The sequence below is a fragment of the Trachymyrmex septentrionalis genome, unplaced genomic scaffold (assembly GCF_001594115.1).
Source record: "Trachymyrmex septentrionalis isolate Tsep2-gDNA-1 unplaced genomic scaffold, Tsep1.0 scaffold20, whole genome shotgun sequence".
Lineage (NCBI taxonomy): Eukaryota > Metazoa > Arthropoda > Insecta > Hymenoptera > Formicidae > Trachymyrmex > Trachymyrmex septentrionalis.
The window spans coordinates 6643954-6661174 of record NW_017305180.1 but is presented as its reverse complement, the minus strand read 5'-3'; the positions used below and the strand labels follow the sequence as shown (position 1 = coordinate 6661174).

Here is a 17221-nt window from a genome sequence, read left to right as displayed (position 1 = left end):
TTTCATGTTTAATTTGTAACGATGAAGATTAAAAACCATGATCGAAATGTCTATATACGTCTATATACGTTTAAACAAAGAATTTCTTAAGACTATAAATGTAATTAAATGGGGGGAATAAAGTATTTAACGTGTTAAGATCAAGTTGGATCTTATTAAGTAATTTAAATAATTTGGTGTAAATTTATATATGTAATCATTTAATTTAAACTGCGCTGAATAATATATCAAAATTTGTAAATAATTTTATTGCGAAAAATATTACTTCGACAAATGCCTCGGTGGTCTAACAATGAGCATGCTTGCAGAATGCAAAAGATACGAGTTCGATTTTTGACCAAGGTAATATTTTTTGCAATAAAATTATTACAGATTTTAATATATTATTAAGATTACATTATTAAGATCTTTTAAAGTGCCTTTGAGCATCAAATTTTTAAATTGTCTAATAGTCAATTTAATTTGTGATTATTACTATTATATAGTTCAGTCGGGTTTGCGTTTTAAGATCGAAATCATTTCGGCGCGCAGTTTGAATGACTATATATGCAAACTGTGTTCTAAATTTACTGCTGAAAATCTTTAGTTTACGTGCGTCATAAGACTTTCAGCACTAATAAATGAATTTTGGAACACAGCCGTAGTATATAAATTTACACCGAATTATTTAAGCACTTAAGGGGATGCTGGAGTGACGCTCGAACTTGATCAATGTCAACTATATAGATTTTTTAATTTAAAAAAGCCGATAATGACATTTTTAATTCATTCCTTATATTACTGTTATGTTTCACTCAACGCATATATTTGTCCTTATTTATATATAATATATTGCAACGCCATCTCTTGCAAGATCGAATATCTACTATTAGACACAATTACTGCTTTATTTACCATTCCGAGTCTTCGCTCAGCATTCATATACATGTACAATAATTTGCAGATCGATATAAATCTTTCTTTTTAAGGGGATACTGGAGTGCTCTGTTTTACCAACAAAATGTGACTAATTTTCTCCGGCTCGTTTCTCTTAATTGCACTTGAAAAATTCTTCTTTATGATTAAAGTATCGACAATAATACAGGCTGCCAGCTATAATTTTATACAAAAACGAAAGAAAATTAAAAATTATAGTTTTGTCTTAATTTCATAAACTCAGTATTGTTTGTGCACGTGAAATGCGGAGTGCTGAACTGTCGTTTTATTCATATGATTTATAAAACTTTTATATTAAGGAAACATTTACGTCAAAGTACGCAAAACAAGTTGAAAGAATGTAAGTTTTTAACTTTTTTTTCTATTTTAGCATAAAGACTGCGGCACTTCTCAATTTTGGTTTGCTTTAATCCTGTAAAAGGATTTTTCATTCCATTCAATAAATTCAGAGATTTATATCGATCTGCAATGTCCTGACAATTTGGTCATTCCAGAATCTCCTTAAGATTTATGTTTATTTTTATTATGTAATTGAACTAATAAATTTATTGTACGCATTGATATCAGCGTGAGTTCTTATTTCATATTAAATATATTTTTATTAAAAAAACACAAAGCTAAATAAAAATAAGCCAGATTTCGTTGAATATTGTTGGATATCGCAATAATGACAGAAACAGCTGTCGCGAGATCAAAAGTATATAAAGCATGAGACTCGTCATTACACTTCATCATTCAGTAAATATGTTTATCAACATTGATTTGTATTGAAAAAAAAGATTTTTTTTTATATTTGAATTATCTTCATATTTTATAAGTTTTAATATCAGTGAATTTTTAGATCTTATCAGTTTGTTAATAAAATGTATCATTACCGTCTTATCAAAAAAACATCATTGTATATCAGATAAGATTTTCTGATATAATAATAAAACGCCGATCATATATTTTATTAAACGAATAATAAGTAACGGGCAAAGTAAGAGTCAACACACTTCTTTGGAATTAATAAAAGAATATATTTCAATTAACAAAGATAAAATTACATAACGTAAAAGATAGAATCAAATTGAAATATATTCTTTTGTTAATTCCAAAGAAGTGTGTTGATTCTTACTTTGCCCGTTACTTATTATTATTCGCTTTGTATAGAAAGAGTCCTTTGATTTGTTACTTACTTGTTACTTATATATTTTATTGAAAAGTATTAAATTAATTTAAATCTAAAAATTTATTCAAATTAAAAACATTTTAGAAACAGATTAGACTTGTTATATTTTAATATAAATTTATTATTTTCGCGTAAAATTTATATAAAAAAATATATTAAGTTTAACTTTAATCAATTTAAAATACAAACTTTCTGTTACTTAGTTACATTCAAATTATATAGAAACATCTCTTAAATTTGAAATTGGATACATGAGGAAAGATGAAGAAAAACATTTCTTGCTTTAAATGACGATAGCTGCACTTATTTATAAAAATATTCTTTGTGTGTGTAAATAGTACATTATACGCTAAAAATCATTAAATGAGACGAAATTGTTTAAAGAAATAGGTAAGAAATAGTACATAGAAATATTTACGTTCATAATTTATTGAAAAATTAGAGATAGTGTATAATATAATATTATAAAAGTTATACAGATAGGATAAACTGGAAAAGTAAAATATTATCAATAATGTTTAATATTTGGTTGATATCCTAAATTCGTTAAATCTTTTATCACAGTTGCTACAGTTTCAGAAGAAATAGATTTAGGTGGTGCACGAGATGGCCCTGCATTAATGTCAGTAAGAAGAGCCGTTGCTATTTTTGCAGCCTGTATTCGATTATCTACAATAAAGAATCGATTTTGAGTAATAATCATTATCAGATATAAAAATGATACCTACCATGTTTCATTATAGCAATAACAGCGCTTGAAAGCTTCTCTTGCATATGATTAGCTTTTATCATATCTCCATTCTTGCAAACAGCAAGAAGTTCCAATACAAGTTCGGGAAACATATTTACACTACTTAGTATAAAGGAATCCATTCCCATTGCATACGCAGCGGGCACTAACTAAAGAATCAGACCAGATTAAATATATTTCCACTTAGTTTGCAATAAAAAACACAAACCTAAATAAAAATAAAATATAGCTAATAACTATAATCAGTAATCAATAAGTATTCTTTTATTCTAGGCCTATTCTTGCAATCATCCAGCGATTACTCATTGAGCAAAAAACACTCATCGAGAATCTACTTACTGACCAATTATTAACTATTTTTAGTTTATTTTTCATTTATAAAACGCCTAAATTTTGGCCTAAACTAATTTTTATTTTATTACCTGATTATTGCCAAGGAAAATATTAAATTTTCTGTTATCAGCACGTAGCGCTTGCACTCCTTCTTCTAAGTTGAAGCTAGTAAATTTTATACCCACAAACGAAGGTATTTTGTCACCAATTGATTCAAGGAATCGTCCCATGTGTACTACAAAATATTTATACACGATAATGATATTTATTGTAAAATATGTGTATATAACGAAATATTATTCTTATCAATAATGTCAGTTGATTATTTCTAGGATGTGCGTACTAAAATGTCGAAAGATCGCTTACTATTAACATTAGTCATCACAGGAAAATGATAATATAATAACGGTGTCTTTGGTGCCGCCTCGCCAACTATTTCCAAGTATTCAATTAGTTGTTTAGGGGTGGTAGGCTTGAAGTACAGTTCTGGTAAGCAGAGTATAGAATTTACGGGCAGACTGCTTGCATGTTTTGCCTGAATATTGTTTCCATTATGTTGATTAATCGCAGAAGGCTATTCTATGCGTATATAATTATAATGCGATAATAATTATACATACAAGTTCGATAACATCGGGAAGAGGTGCACCTCCTACTTGAATCATCAAGTGTTGCTTTGTTTCTTCTACTGCTTTTACCCAAGCTTCGGCAACAAGTTTCCTTTCAGCAATAGACATTGCCATTCCTTCACCATTTGTTCCATTAACTGCAATAAGAAATATTTAAAAAAATTATTATCTTAAAAATTATTATACTTTTTTTTTCTAAAATGATTTTTATGCAAAATACTTTTTGATTAAAATTTAATATATTAAATATTATTATATAAAATAGCTAAAATTAATTTTAGAAATAACTTACCAAGTATACCTTTAATTCCTTTCTTTGCTAGATGCGTTGCATATTTTGATATGACTTCCAAATTAAGTGATCTATTAAATAAATACCAGCCATTATTACTCATTTTAAGTTTATTTCACTTTAATTTCAGTTATTATTTATAGAGTAATACAACTAATTACCCATTAGTACTAAAAGGAGTTAATACTGGAGCAATAAGACCTCTGTAGGTGTATGACAATCGCTACAATCATAAAATATAAATTTTTATATCTGTAATGCTACAAGAAATTTGTATTTTATTTTACTTAACTCTAATTAAATCAACGCGATATATCGCAAACATATACAATAGATTTTTGAAAATATTAATTTGATTTGAATGTATCTGTTTTATTCCTTATTTGAATAATATGCTACGGTATTTACTGTAAGTACAGAAAATCTATAATATACATAACGTGAAATATAGATTTTCAGTATTCGCAGTGAATAACAGAACGCATTCTGTATATGTAAAGAAATTATAGTATATCACAGTTTTTCGGATAAACTTTTATTTTTTTGTTTAATAAACATTTAACAAAGAAAGCGTAATAACATCTTGAAATTGAAATTGAAATTTTCTTTTCGCTTTTGGAAGTAACAATAGCTTTGAAATAAAAAAAGTACAGTAGATTTCTCTGAAATTGCCGAAATTAAATAATTTTATTTTGAAATTTTTCTGTAATTCTTATTTTTTTCTTACAGAAAATTAAAAATAAAAGAGATAAACAATATGCAGTCCACTTCATCAGGGCGAAGAGCAGCCTGAGCTGTTCCTGATGAAGTGGACTGCAAGGTTCACGAAACGTTGACATTTCAAGAATGAATTTGGACACGGAGGATATCCGCGAAACGCATAACTTTTATACAGAAAGCACCTGTGGAAGCTTCAAGAATACTTGTATCATTATTTTATTGTGTACACACATATTTATTTCTTACACACACACCCATATATATATATATATATACACACACGCGCATTACTCAAATACTATCAACTTTACTTAGAAAAACAGCAAGAGACAAAAACACATATATAAAATTATAATTAATATATATGCATACTAAAAATATTTTTTATTTTTTTGTAATTGATACTGTTTTTAATAGAGATAGTGATTAATACTTTTAAAGCGATATGATTGGATATTGTTCGGAACATAGTATGATTCTTTAGCTTCATTCAAAATTTAATTCAAAATTTTACGTGATAGCAGCACGATCGATCTTTTATAATTTAATATATAGCTCAATAATTACATACGGTTGATCGTATTTTTCAATAAACGTGTTTTTTTACTTTTTATTATTATATACATAATATGTAGTAACATGTGATAATAAAACGAAGATTGTGTTTAAATATTTATTTGGTTATTTGTCTATATTTGTGCAATAAATATTGTCTATGCTATATACTTACAGACATTGTGTTGTGCGATGGTTACATAATACCTTGCAAGAGCAGTGATGCAAAGAGAACTAAAGCGCCTATAAATGTACAGCAGCCTATAAATATACATTTTCCCGTCAAGTGATAAGATAGATTTTGTTTGTAAAGCATTAAATGTGCATATGCCAATGATAGAAGCATTAAAACTTAGAAAATATGTTAAATTTATTAGACAAATTGAAATATGCTCTACAATTATTGCAAAAATGTAATTTTTTTATGTATTTTAGTATATATAGATCAAATAATTGACAATATTTATGATACAAAAGGAATAGTATAAATACAAGAATTAATGAAGTCGATTTTAATCACGACATATAATTAATTAACAGTAACACAATAACAATTTTATTTTTTAATTTTTAATTTAAATTTTTAGATTTTAAGTAGTTCTATTTCTTTAATAAAAGATAATAAAAAGATAAATAGCATCTTATTAAAAAAACATTGTTATATCAGATAAACATTATCTTGTAAGACGCTAAGTATATGTTTCATGAACAAAATACCAATTAAAATCTAAGCATTCAGTTAAATTAAAATGATTTAAAAATATATCTCACTGTTTTGGAATTGTCGAGACAATTCAATATCTAAGTTATTTTGAAATCTCTACAATTCTTATTGTTATAGAAAATTAATAACGTTATAAAGAATAAAGAGGATTAAAATATAGAAGATTTGCAAAATACAAAAAAAATTATTTATGGAAGTAACTACGTATTTCTTATCTTCGTATCTCTAATTTAAGAAATCAATAATTGTATTTTTTTAGCCTAATTATATCTTGACATAAATTTTATGTAATTCAAGAAATGTATTTTTGATTATATTAATTTAAAGGACAAATTTTGTTATTTGATTATCTTAAAATTATATATAATAGAAAAATTTCTTATTATTTCGTTTGTGACTAAAGATCGCGGTTGAGGAAAACACGAAAAAAATAACTCCAGAAACTGTTTAAAGATACAAGATTTGAATGTATTTTACGCAATAAAACATGTATACAGCTCGAAAACGCGGATTTTGATCACGAATAAACCGACGAAATTGGCATAAGAAAACGTTAAGAATGCAATTTCAATTCGAATATCAATTATGGATAATTAAATGATACTTAATGCCAAATTAACTCCGAGATATCGAGTGACTGACTGACTGACTGGTGTGAATGCTTTTCATTATTCTGTTATTGAGAATTCTGAGCCTCAGAATCTCGAGCGATAACACATCGACCAATAGAGCGCTTGAGAGTAAAACGGTTGATCAGCTGTTGTTGATATCGCGATAATAATACTCGATCATCTAATTTCGATAATTTGTTTATTACTTAAAACGTGTATTTCAAAGATACATACTTTTTAATGATATTTTATCGAATTTACAATTGAAATTCCTCCTCGTCAATTAAATTGAGCTTAATTAAGAATATAACAGTAGACGTTAATAGAGATTTTACGGAATATTTTTAATACTCAGCATTGTGACATTTAGACAGATATTCGTCAAAGCGCCTGCGCGGTCGGCCTGACGGCGCGAACTTTACCCACCATGGTTGGACGGTTTCAAAAGCTCACCATTGAAAATTATTGACACTCTTAAAATTAAGAAATGCTTGATTCAATATGGCGTACGTAAAAGGTTTTCAGGTACGTTGATTCGTATTAAAAATTAAAATTTGAAGGAAAAAATGGATTAATAATGTTTTTTGTCGTTATTTAAAAATTGAGTAAGTATGTGTACCAAATAATTAGTAAGTTTAAAGTGTCATTTATTGAAATGTTTTAAAATTAAAAGATTTTCTTCCGTCACAAAAAGACCAATCACAATAATTAAAACGCCATTTTATTAGGGATTCATGTTAATTTAATATGAACCATATTCAGATCAATTTGTAAATATAATATTAATATATGTACATTGAGGTTGCTTGAGGTCAGCGCGCGCTTGTGATGAGTTAGTCTCAACATAAATTTCGCGTAATTTACGAAATGTATTAGATTTGATTGTAATCAATAAGAACAAACATCCGTTCAGTTATCTTAAAATTATATAAAACCTTTCTTATATTTAAAATTGGGTACGTGAGAGGAAAAGTGGAAAGGAAAATTTTACGCTTAAAATAACAATACCTACTTATTTATAAAAATGCTCTTTATGCTTATATATTTACATGTAGATCCTTTTTCTCAACAATGTCAATAGTATTAATATATTATTGTAATAGTAAATTCGCTATAAGTTTCCAAGATGATCGTATGCTTTTTTTTTATTTAACGGATATTACATGCTTCTCTTTGTTCCTCGGAACGAGAACAGAGGCTACTCGAGTGTTTACATAATAACGCCAAGAGAATTCTATTAATGTTAGCGGCTACTCGTATAATGCTCGTTCTTTTTTATTTTGTAATAATTGTTTAAATGTGACGAAATCCTACGGCATACTGTACGCGTACTAGGAAAGAAGTTTTCTGCTTTAGCGGTAACATCTTTTTTGTTTTGCCTTACAAATCTTTCATCGTCCATCTTATTCTTCAAGCATTGCGGTTTAACAGCGATTGTAATGCATGAAATATGATGGCTCGTTACTAGATAATAATATCTCACAATAAAGTTCACAAAAATTTTTTTTTATTTTTTGACCAATTTATATCATATTTTTACGAAAAGTATAATTTTATTATGCACGTACAACAATAACATTTTCGAAAATTTGTACACTAACTGGAGGTTAAACATAAAAGTTTACGATAGGTGGTGACGAAATTATAATACTAGATTAAACGGATTAAGATTATAATTTTTAAGAATTCACAATATACGTTCAAAAAGTACATCGAACGGCAGAACGCTTTTTTCTGCATTTTTCATACCAAGACGATAAGCATTTTTCATTTCCAAGACGATAAATAAATTATTGTAAATAGTTGTAAATTAAACGCTAAAAATCATTGAACGAGATGAAGTTTTTTTTTTTTTTTAGAGAAATAGGCAAAAAACGATTAACCTGGTTCCCTTCCCTCTGATAACTAGATATAGTCATTATTATTCGGCGATTTACCTAATTGCTGCGCATAGTTCGTTAACTCGTATATATAATTTTCTTTCGGTCATAGCAATACTTGCCGACGATGAGCCGGAGAAGGCCATCGACGAGAGACGCGGGCAGCGACCGCTTGCAAGATAAATGCGTTATGTATATGATAAAATTCATAAATACGCCATTTGAGACATCTCATGTCGCATTTGATCATATTTCGATCAGAGACACACCGTGCAAAGTCGGTGCCAGCCCGATTGCGCGCGACGAGAATACGTCTCTTAATTGAATTATAAATATCAATTGTAAATGTTAATTAATTAATCAATTCATCTGTCTTTTTTAAATCATTCTATCTTACTAACTATCGCATCTTTCGTCAAGATTAAGTATAATTCTGCCATTATTTTCTTTCTTTGACTTTGAATTATGTTACGCACGCAAAAATGCCGCTCGACGGCCCTTCGATAATACGTATGAATATACGATCATATTTATATATATTACGCGTGTTTTTTTTTTATATCAACGTAACAGCTACCAAAAAATCACGGATATGTACAATTAGAGATATGCCCGGTCAATGCATCAAGCTCATTTTGAATGATGTATAATTCGCATCAGATTTTAGAGTAGAATTTTTTTCTTTATAATTTTATATATTGACGTATGATAATCATTTGAAATCTAGCATCAAGCATTAAGTGAAATTGTACTTAAGACTATAAGTAAAAGTTTATCCTGAATTTTGACGCGAATTATAGATCGTTTAAAGTGTGCTTCAGCATCTATTCATTCGGCCGTTTGCTTTATCTCCTTGAGGATAATTTTCCGTTCGATTTCTGTCGTTCTGCCCATCTCTCATTCTTTTGTCTTCTTCCTTTCTCCTACTTTCCTCGTGCGGTCTGCACTTTCGACCGACGAAGAAAACAAGGAGCCTTAATACTGGTACCGTTTATATTTAGGATCGGCTCCTGGGAGCTCCTTCGGTAGTTTCCTTAATCAGAGTGGTCCCAAAAATATTAAGAAGTAATCGTTTCGTGGGTGCGCACCGCTCTTGATACAATCATCTTTTAAATACGCTCACCGAGTTCTTTAATGTCAGCCTCGAAAACGAGATAAAAGATTGAAAATATCGTCGAACGCGGATCGTTGAACATGTATAGTGAAACAATATTGCGTTTTATATATCGTAAGAAAAAGTGAAATGTTTTATTTATTATCTCAATAAATAAATTCTATTCAATATTGAATAGTAAATAATAACTAAATAATAACAGATAATAAATATTTTGTGCGTGTCGATGATAGCTATTAATGGAGTGAGTAAATTAAATAGTCTGCAGTGAATAGCGTATTGTTATCATTTGAATAAAGTAGAGATAATTTAATTTTACATATAATTCATATAACATAATTTTCATAATTCGTAACAGAACATCGAAGTGCATTTTGTCGAATTTTGTATTAAACTGAAAGTTACGAGTAAATTAAGTAATTGTAATTGGTTTTTTATTGAGGAAAATATAAAATTTTAAATTGTGATTTTACAATGGACAATGTTGTCTGCTAACAGCTTGCACGCACCTTGTGACATTCGGCGGCGGCACAGCGACGAATGGTTACAACGATTGCAATCGAGATGCAACGCTTGATAGATACGGTCCTTTTACAATCGATGATCTTGATACGGGGGTTTAGTCGGAGGTCCAAGGAGCGTCGAATATTAATTATAGTAATTAATTAATGTTATTAGTAGCCATTGTTCATTGCTGCTATATACATAATGTTCCTTGAGGATGCTACGTATTAGGTAAATACTGTTGCAGTATACCGGGATGTACTTTGATTTCGCAGTATTTAGTGTAAATTGCACATAATGATGAAAGTATATGTGTGTTTGTTGCGCTTGCCATATTATTGCGCGATTTCATGATTTATTAAACTTCTGATGTTAACATTTTAGAGAAATTTTAATGCATCGTAGCTATTCGCGTGTATAAGGTGATCAGAAAACAAAGAAGCTAAAAAAGGGGAAAGAGATAGGGATGGTTATAATCGATTATTCAAATAATTAATCGATTATTTCTTCTTGTCTTGAGGACAGGAGTAATGAACAAGATTATCTGCAGCTATAATCGATTTACACTATAATCGAAAAGCGCAATCGATTTATAATCACATTTATTTAATATCGATTTTTAAAAACAAATAGTCGATTATTCTTATCATTAAAAAAAGAAATATTTTATATTTAGATTTTTAAAAAATATGTTGTATCTTCTTATCTTTCCGGAAGGAGAAAAGGAAAAATTATAACGAAAAATATGTCAAATGCTCATAAATACGAAAACATTGGAAGTAACAAAAAATCAATACATTTTGAAAAAATGGGACACATGATCACCTAACTACTCGCAATATTGTCAAATGTGTTGGTAGTAGTAAATTACATGCTGGTCAACATATTTCTGAAAGTATTTTATAACGATTGCAGTAACTAACGGTATTATAAATACAGTTTGTTTTTATTTATTTTTCTTATTTGTGTTTATTAATTTGATCTACAAATCGAACTAATCAGATTGTTTTTATCTTTTTTCCGCATTTAGCAAATAAAATAACTGTTTTCGAGTCACACTGATCTATTCTCTTCTATCAAATGATATTTCTTTTATATCTATCAAATAATTTATTTTATTTGTTTTACTTACAATCAGAGATATGTGTACAAATGAAATTGCTCGGTTGTTTCTCGTTTCTTCTGTTTATCTGTTTCGCGCATTTGGTCTCTTATGTGGATATGTGATATGATTACGTATTTTCGGAAAGATACGAAGGGTAAGGAAGGAAGTGGTATCCAAAAATATACAGAGTCCCCAGTGACGTCGCGAAGCATCTCGGAAAAAGATATGATTAGTGTGTATATTTCTATATTTTTCTCATAGTATTAAAAAATCCTGGTGTTTTACAGCTCGTGTCGTACAGCTGTACAGATTCGCCTAAAAAGTCAGTCTGCGGAGCCGTCTCGAAAAAATATAAAATATTTGGGACGATTCGGACGTGGAAGACGGGGCAAGGCTATCTCGCGACCTCACTGGTTTGCGACGTCAGATTCCATATTGTTTCTCATTAGTTAATTAATTAACGTTATTAGCGAAATTATTTTCCATAAAATTAGGCTACCGGCTTCGAGTGTGCGACGAAGATCGTCGACGCGCGAATGCCTTGTCACGTGAAAAAATAATCGAATAGAGCAATAGCACATTCGGACGCGATTTTCCATTCTATCGACACTCCTTGGTCTCGTATTTATAGTCTACGTATACATACGCTCGCTAAAACAGTCAGGAGAGAGGGACGGTAATCGAGAATGCAACACCGATCTACCCTCTAGCATTAACAATATATGTATAGTAAATACGTTCTTTAAATAGCAACTCCCAATATACATTATGATATTCTCATCGGATTCTGTACTCAAATTCCTTATCACATGGTTGACTAGACGCAGAAAGAAATTATTAACATTAATAGAGCGAACAAATAAAGTGCGATAACAGCGATATATAACTTTATTACAGAGCTTTTTACGCGATAGCGTAACTCTCGTATCAATGGAAAACTTCAGGTACGACGTAAATGATAAAAATGATGCTTATGACGAGAAGTCACATGAAGCTACGTAATTTTTTTGGAGATGCGATATATCGATTAGACGAAGGCGAATCCGATATATTTCAAACGGAAACACGTTCGAACAAGGAAGCACTTCCAATACGTCTAAACATTACGAATATGTCACGGATCTAGAAATCACTTAGAATCGTCGTTTGGCAAAATGGTTAGAGATCGCCCGGTGCGATCTCCCTCCTTCTTTCGTTGTACAAAAATAATAAAATCAGGCGCGACGCGTGATATTTAATTTTTTTTTTCGACGCGCCAGCGCGTCTCTATCGAACGCGGAAGCTGCAGCATCAATCCGCGTCTGATACAAATTTACTGCCACGTAACAAAATCCAATATGATGCTTGGCTTTCATGCGAATTTAAGGGATTTAAGAATCGTCGCTTTGCCACTTAATGATTGTACTACGTCGTAAGTTTAGATATATGCTATATCTTTTTTAAAACTCTTGAAAAATCTTTGAAAATGGCGGCGTAATAATCTCCATGTCGGTATTGTTCGATTCTCTTTGAAAAGTTCGATTTGCCGAAGTTATTTTCTGCAGTGATGGCGATTTCATCATTCAATATTTTGCTCAAATATCGTGAAGATAATTGAATTTAACAATGTCGCGTTGTTTTTCAGATATTAAAATTTCCCAAAAAGTTATTCTGCTCTTTCTCGAAGAAATGATTTTTTTTTCTTTTCCTATTGGAGAAATTTTTTTTTGCATATTATTATCACATAATTAGTGATGCAAACACATTGTCTGATATTTCTTTATATATCGCGATAGATATTAAGCATTCTGATCGTACCACTTGTTCTATCACTCGGCTTAACGACTTACAGATTCTAACTTGTTCGAAGGAATCGTCCATGTGACGATTGTATTACATAAATTCTTGACAAAGTGAAATCTTTCAGCTCTCTGAAGCTCTTCTTTCAGTTTGAGATCGCACCTCGACAGGATCGTCAGCATGAAAAATGTTTTGCAAGACCAGAACTAGTTTCTGATCATAGTAATTAGACTACGAGCTTACAGGTGACTTCTCCGAGCGGCGAAGATCGATGATATCGACGACGCCCTTGACTGCCACTATGACTTCCAGCTCATCAATTTTCTGAACGAGACCTTCTTCAGTTGAAAAGCAACATTCAGTATGTCGGATTCACGCGTATCTTCTCCATCAGAATGAACTTCTCGTCTACGTCCCGACATCATTAGCCGATGTTTCAGGCCTCTAGAAGTGGGGTCCGACAGTGCTTCCGAAACAGGCACCTTTTCTTTGCTGGATCCTGGCAGGGACACCGATCTGCCTACGGAGAATCCCTTACTGAGTCTATCGAGGGTCGCTGGCAACAAATTCCGTCTCGGAATGGCTTGTTCTCTTTCTCTAAGGATAAACCTGCCGAGAGTTTTCCAAAAGGCTTGAGTGGTATAAACATTTTCATCGTCACTCAATACTCTTAACTGACGATTTCCACTTCCGACAGCGCCCGCACCACCCCATTCCAGCTCCTCGACCAGGGCAAACTTGGTTGGATTCTCCATTCTTCTGGCCTTTATCAGAGCTTGCGCTAACACGTCCTGAGCTGAGCTGCTTATCGGCACACGTAGAATCGCATAAGGGATCTCCGGCGAGACGTTATAAATGCAGACTAGAAAGGTGTCTGCCTCGTCCCATATGTGAGTGGATTGGTCCCTCGTGTTGGAATCGTTGAGCTTCGAGTGGCCGGCCGTGCTCCTGATAGAGGCGAGCCACGCTCTACTGCTTGGATCGTCCCCTACTCGCTTCAACAGGAAGCGACCTTGCCCTTTCCATAGAGCCTGTGCTTGAAGGGGATGTTCTGTAGGGTCCAGCACACGTTGAGTCGGTAACTCTTCCTTGTCTCTTTTCTCCCATCCGCGAGACACTTCCTCTACCAAAATGTACTCATCTACATGATCCGGCGATATTCCGGCCTTCTGCAACGCCTGTAGCATCACCTCTTGCGTAGTACTCTCCTGGGTTACTTTTAGGATGGTGTACGGCTCGTCTGGTATCACGTGATAAACCATCAGGAAGAACATTCGTCTCTTCAAGGTGACACCACCTAGGGATCCGGGATCAACGGTGCTCAGTTTCTCAGGTTCTTTGCTCGACGAGAGACGTTTAGATGACTCTTTATGATCGCGGCAGCAGGTGTTATAGTCCAAGCTCTCCTCCTCCAAGCGGGAATAGATAAAAAGCGTAGAAAGGGCTAATGGCTTGTTTTTACAAGATCGTAATCGTACGTGTCGGTAGCCAGGTCGTAGACATTTAAGAGGTACTACGCGTTGCGCGATCACGTGATGAGAGCTTGCTTCGATAACACCGAAACGTAGGAAGGCGAGATCTTTGAACATCACTTGGAAGCAGAATTTTTCATTCCAGATGGGATTCAACGCATTGTTATGAATCACCTTTGTTTTGTGTTTCGCGCAATCGATCGGTATACCGACCAACTCGACCTCAACATATGTGCTGGTGACGAAGTTCGTAACCGAAACGTATTGTCCTGAGACTATTGATAGACTTAAATGCGCAGAATGCAGTCCGTCGAATTCTTTGTCCCAAGGGTTGAATCGCCTGTAAAAACATTTATAATTGTTCAAGAAAATTTTTTAAAATAATTTATACAAGCGTTCAGAAATAATTCTTTATTTAACTATCTTTTTTTTTTAACACAAACGTTCTATTATAGCAAAGATAAATTTTTAGAATGTGATCAGAAACAATGATTTGACACCTACTGCTTATGATTTATGATTAATCGATCTTTTAAGGATTGTATGCGACATTCATAATTATTATTGCTGCATAATTAGAAAATTTGTAAGAAATATAACGGAGTATGAATTCACCTGTACATCATATGTCCCTTATCCCACATCACTGAAGGTTTTCTAACATATCCGCATTGACCGCTTTGCTCAAACATGGCTGAGTTCAGATTTAATCCCGCGTCATCAGTTTGATAATTTAACGCAACCATTTGGATTCCAAAAGCCCAAAATATTACAGGGTTGAAATTTGTGGAATCAATACGCATTCCTGCGGGATACGTTCGAATGAGTTGAGTTTCAGCATGAGCGACTACGCCTAACGGTTGTTTCCTACAGATTTTCTTCGCCGAGCTTTCATTCAGAGATGAACATTGGAAACAGACCGGCATTCCACGAGTTGATCTAATAACACAAGAACAGAAACATACCACTATGTTTTTTTTTATTTATAAAATCAGTATTTGTCGATTAATGCCGATATGATAATGCCGAAAGATTTTAAAAAAGAAAATACAAAACGACGTAAGAGAATAAGAATAAACTAAAAAAATATAATAAGACAAATATGTGTGATATATAAGTATAGGGATGAATAGAAAAAATATTTTACAAACAAAAACTGACCTGAAAATATTATCGATGTTACTACCGCCGCTCGCGATCGAGGCGGACGTCGAAAGTGATTGTGGCGATCCTGATGAGGAAGCTATACTGCTGGGTCCTATACCGGCGATGCTATGCCTCTGAACTGGTCCTGTATGCGATTGATGACGTATTTTTCCTGGTCCGACTGGCATGGTATTTAGTCCGCGAAATTTAATCGCCTGCAGATAAATTACCAAGTCCGACAATTCCTTGGCTATCTGGCTACTTTGCTTTTGCGTCTTGTCGTCCACCCCTGAATCCGATTTTAAACGACCGTGCGGCACTTGGCCGCCACCCAGATATCTCTCGTAACTCGAAATCGAATTATCTGTAAATTGCACGTCAAGTGATTCGTTTCAGTGAATTTTTAATTGATTGCAATTACTATGTTTCTTGAAAGCAAGGGAGAGAGAGGGTTGGATTTATATTAAACTTAAAGATAAAAGCGATAATTACATAGGATACAGTAATAGCCACAATGTAGCCATTGTAAGATATTTAGATTAAATTTGAATTTAGGAAGGCTCTTAAGAACAGAACTTTATAATAAATTCCAATATCCTTTTTTGAAAAAATATATATCTGATTGATATTATAGATTAAATTTTCCAAGTATTAATAATGTATTATTTTTACCATCGATGTTGTCATCCTCATCGTCATCCTCTTCGTCGTCTTCATCCTCGCTAAAGTATTCCACGACTGATGTGCTGCTTACATCAGTCCGCATTTGCTTCATGGAAGATGCGCGATCCGTCATAAGCATTTTCCCTCGATGACTAAGGGGTGTGTGCGACAAGGGACCGGCAGGATCAATCACCAGCTTCTTATTTTTTATCAAAATTCGGTAACGAAGTTGCGAAGGCGAAGGCAGTTGAGGATCGTCACTGAAGTCGGACTCGAAGAGAAATTTCGTCACCAATTTCTCGCCAAAAACAGACTGAAATGATATTATATTTTTTATCATAATTTGAGTCAGGCGCGATGATAATCACTAAGAAAATATAATTTGTTAAATAATCAATCGAATACCTGAAATATTTGAGCCATACGAGCTTGCTGACTTGGCGAACAGTGATTCTCGATGGAAAGGATTACGGGATAAGGGGAACTGACAAAGGCGCTTCGATCTATCGCTTCCACAACCGAGCGAAATGGTATTTTCGTAGTGAAAGTGTGACCATGATAAATCAATGGTGATCCATCGTCACCGTCCCAACAATCGAGCTCTACACATCGACATCCGGTTAAAAGCACCTGCATTGCAAATTTTTTGTTATCAAACAATAAGTTTTATACGCGCTAATTACTACTTTATTCAAAATTTGCATAATTTATTTTACGCGATTCAAAGAAATGCATGTTTTTAACTGATATAATATTTTTTTCATAATTCTTGGATATATATACTCTCTGAAACTTAGAATGAATCTCATTTTTAGAGATTGAAAACTGAATCATTC

At 32.4% G+C, this 17221-nt stretch overlaps 2 protein-coding genes across 2 annotated transcripts in view; both read right to left on the bottom strand.

The window, feature by feature from the left end:
- Nucleotides 1-2615: 2615 nt before the first annotated feature.
- On the bottom strand, nucleotides 2616-5642 carry LOC108747578 (N-acetylneuraminate lyase-like). Its single transcript, XM_018485139.1, has 8 exons — nucleotides 5563-5642; nucleotides 4274-4335; nucleotides 4113-4183; nucleotides 3812-3957; nucleotides 3558-3726; nucleotides 3281-3426; nucleotides 2836-3007; nucleotides 2616-2776 (listed from the first exon to the last, which is right to left on the bottom strand). The coding sequence occupies exons 1-8, from the start codon at nucleotides 5566-5568 to the stop codon at nucleotides 2616-2618; spliced, it is 933 nt and encodes a 310-aa protein (XP_018340641.1). The 5' UTR covers nucleotides 5569-5642.
- Nucleotides 5643-10732: 5090 nt separating this feature from the next.
- LOC108747781 (1-phosphatidylinositol 4,5-bisphosphate phosphodiesterase epsilon-1-like) overlaps nucleotides 10733-17221 on the bottom strand; it is a 32562-nt gene continuing 26073 nt past the window's right edge. Inside the window, exons 12-16 of the mRNA XM_018485548.1 lie at nucleotides 16791-17015; nucleotides 16395-16698; nucleotides 15738-16086; nucleotides 15192-15515; nucleotides 10733-14916 (exon numbers count right to left, since the gene is read on the bottom strand). Coding sequence (XP_018341050.1) covers nucleotides 13404-14916; nucleotides 15192-15515; nucleotides 15738-16086; nucleotides 16395-16698; nucleotides 16791-17015 — 2715 coding nt within the window. The 3' untranslated portion in view covers nucleotides 10733-13403. The remainder of the gene's footprint in view (nucleotides 14917-15191; nucleotides 15516-15737; nucleotides 16087-16394; nucleotides 16699-16790; nucleotides 17016-17221) is intronic.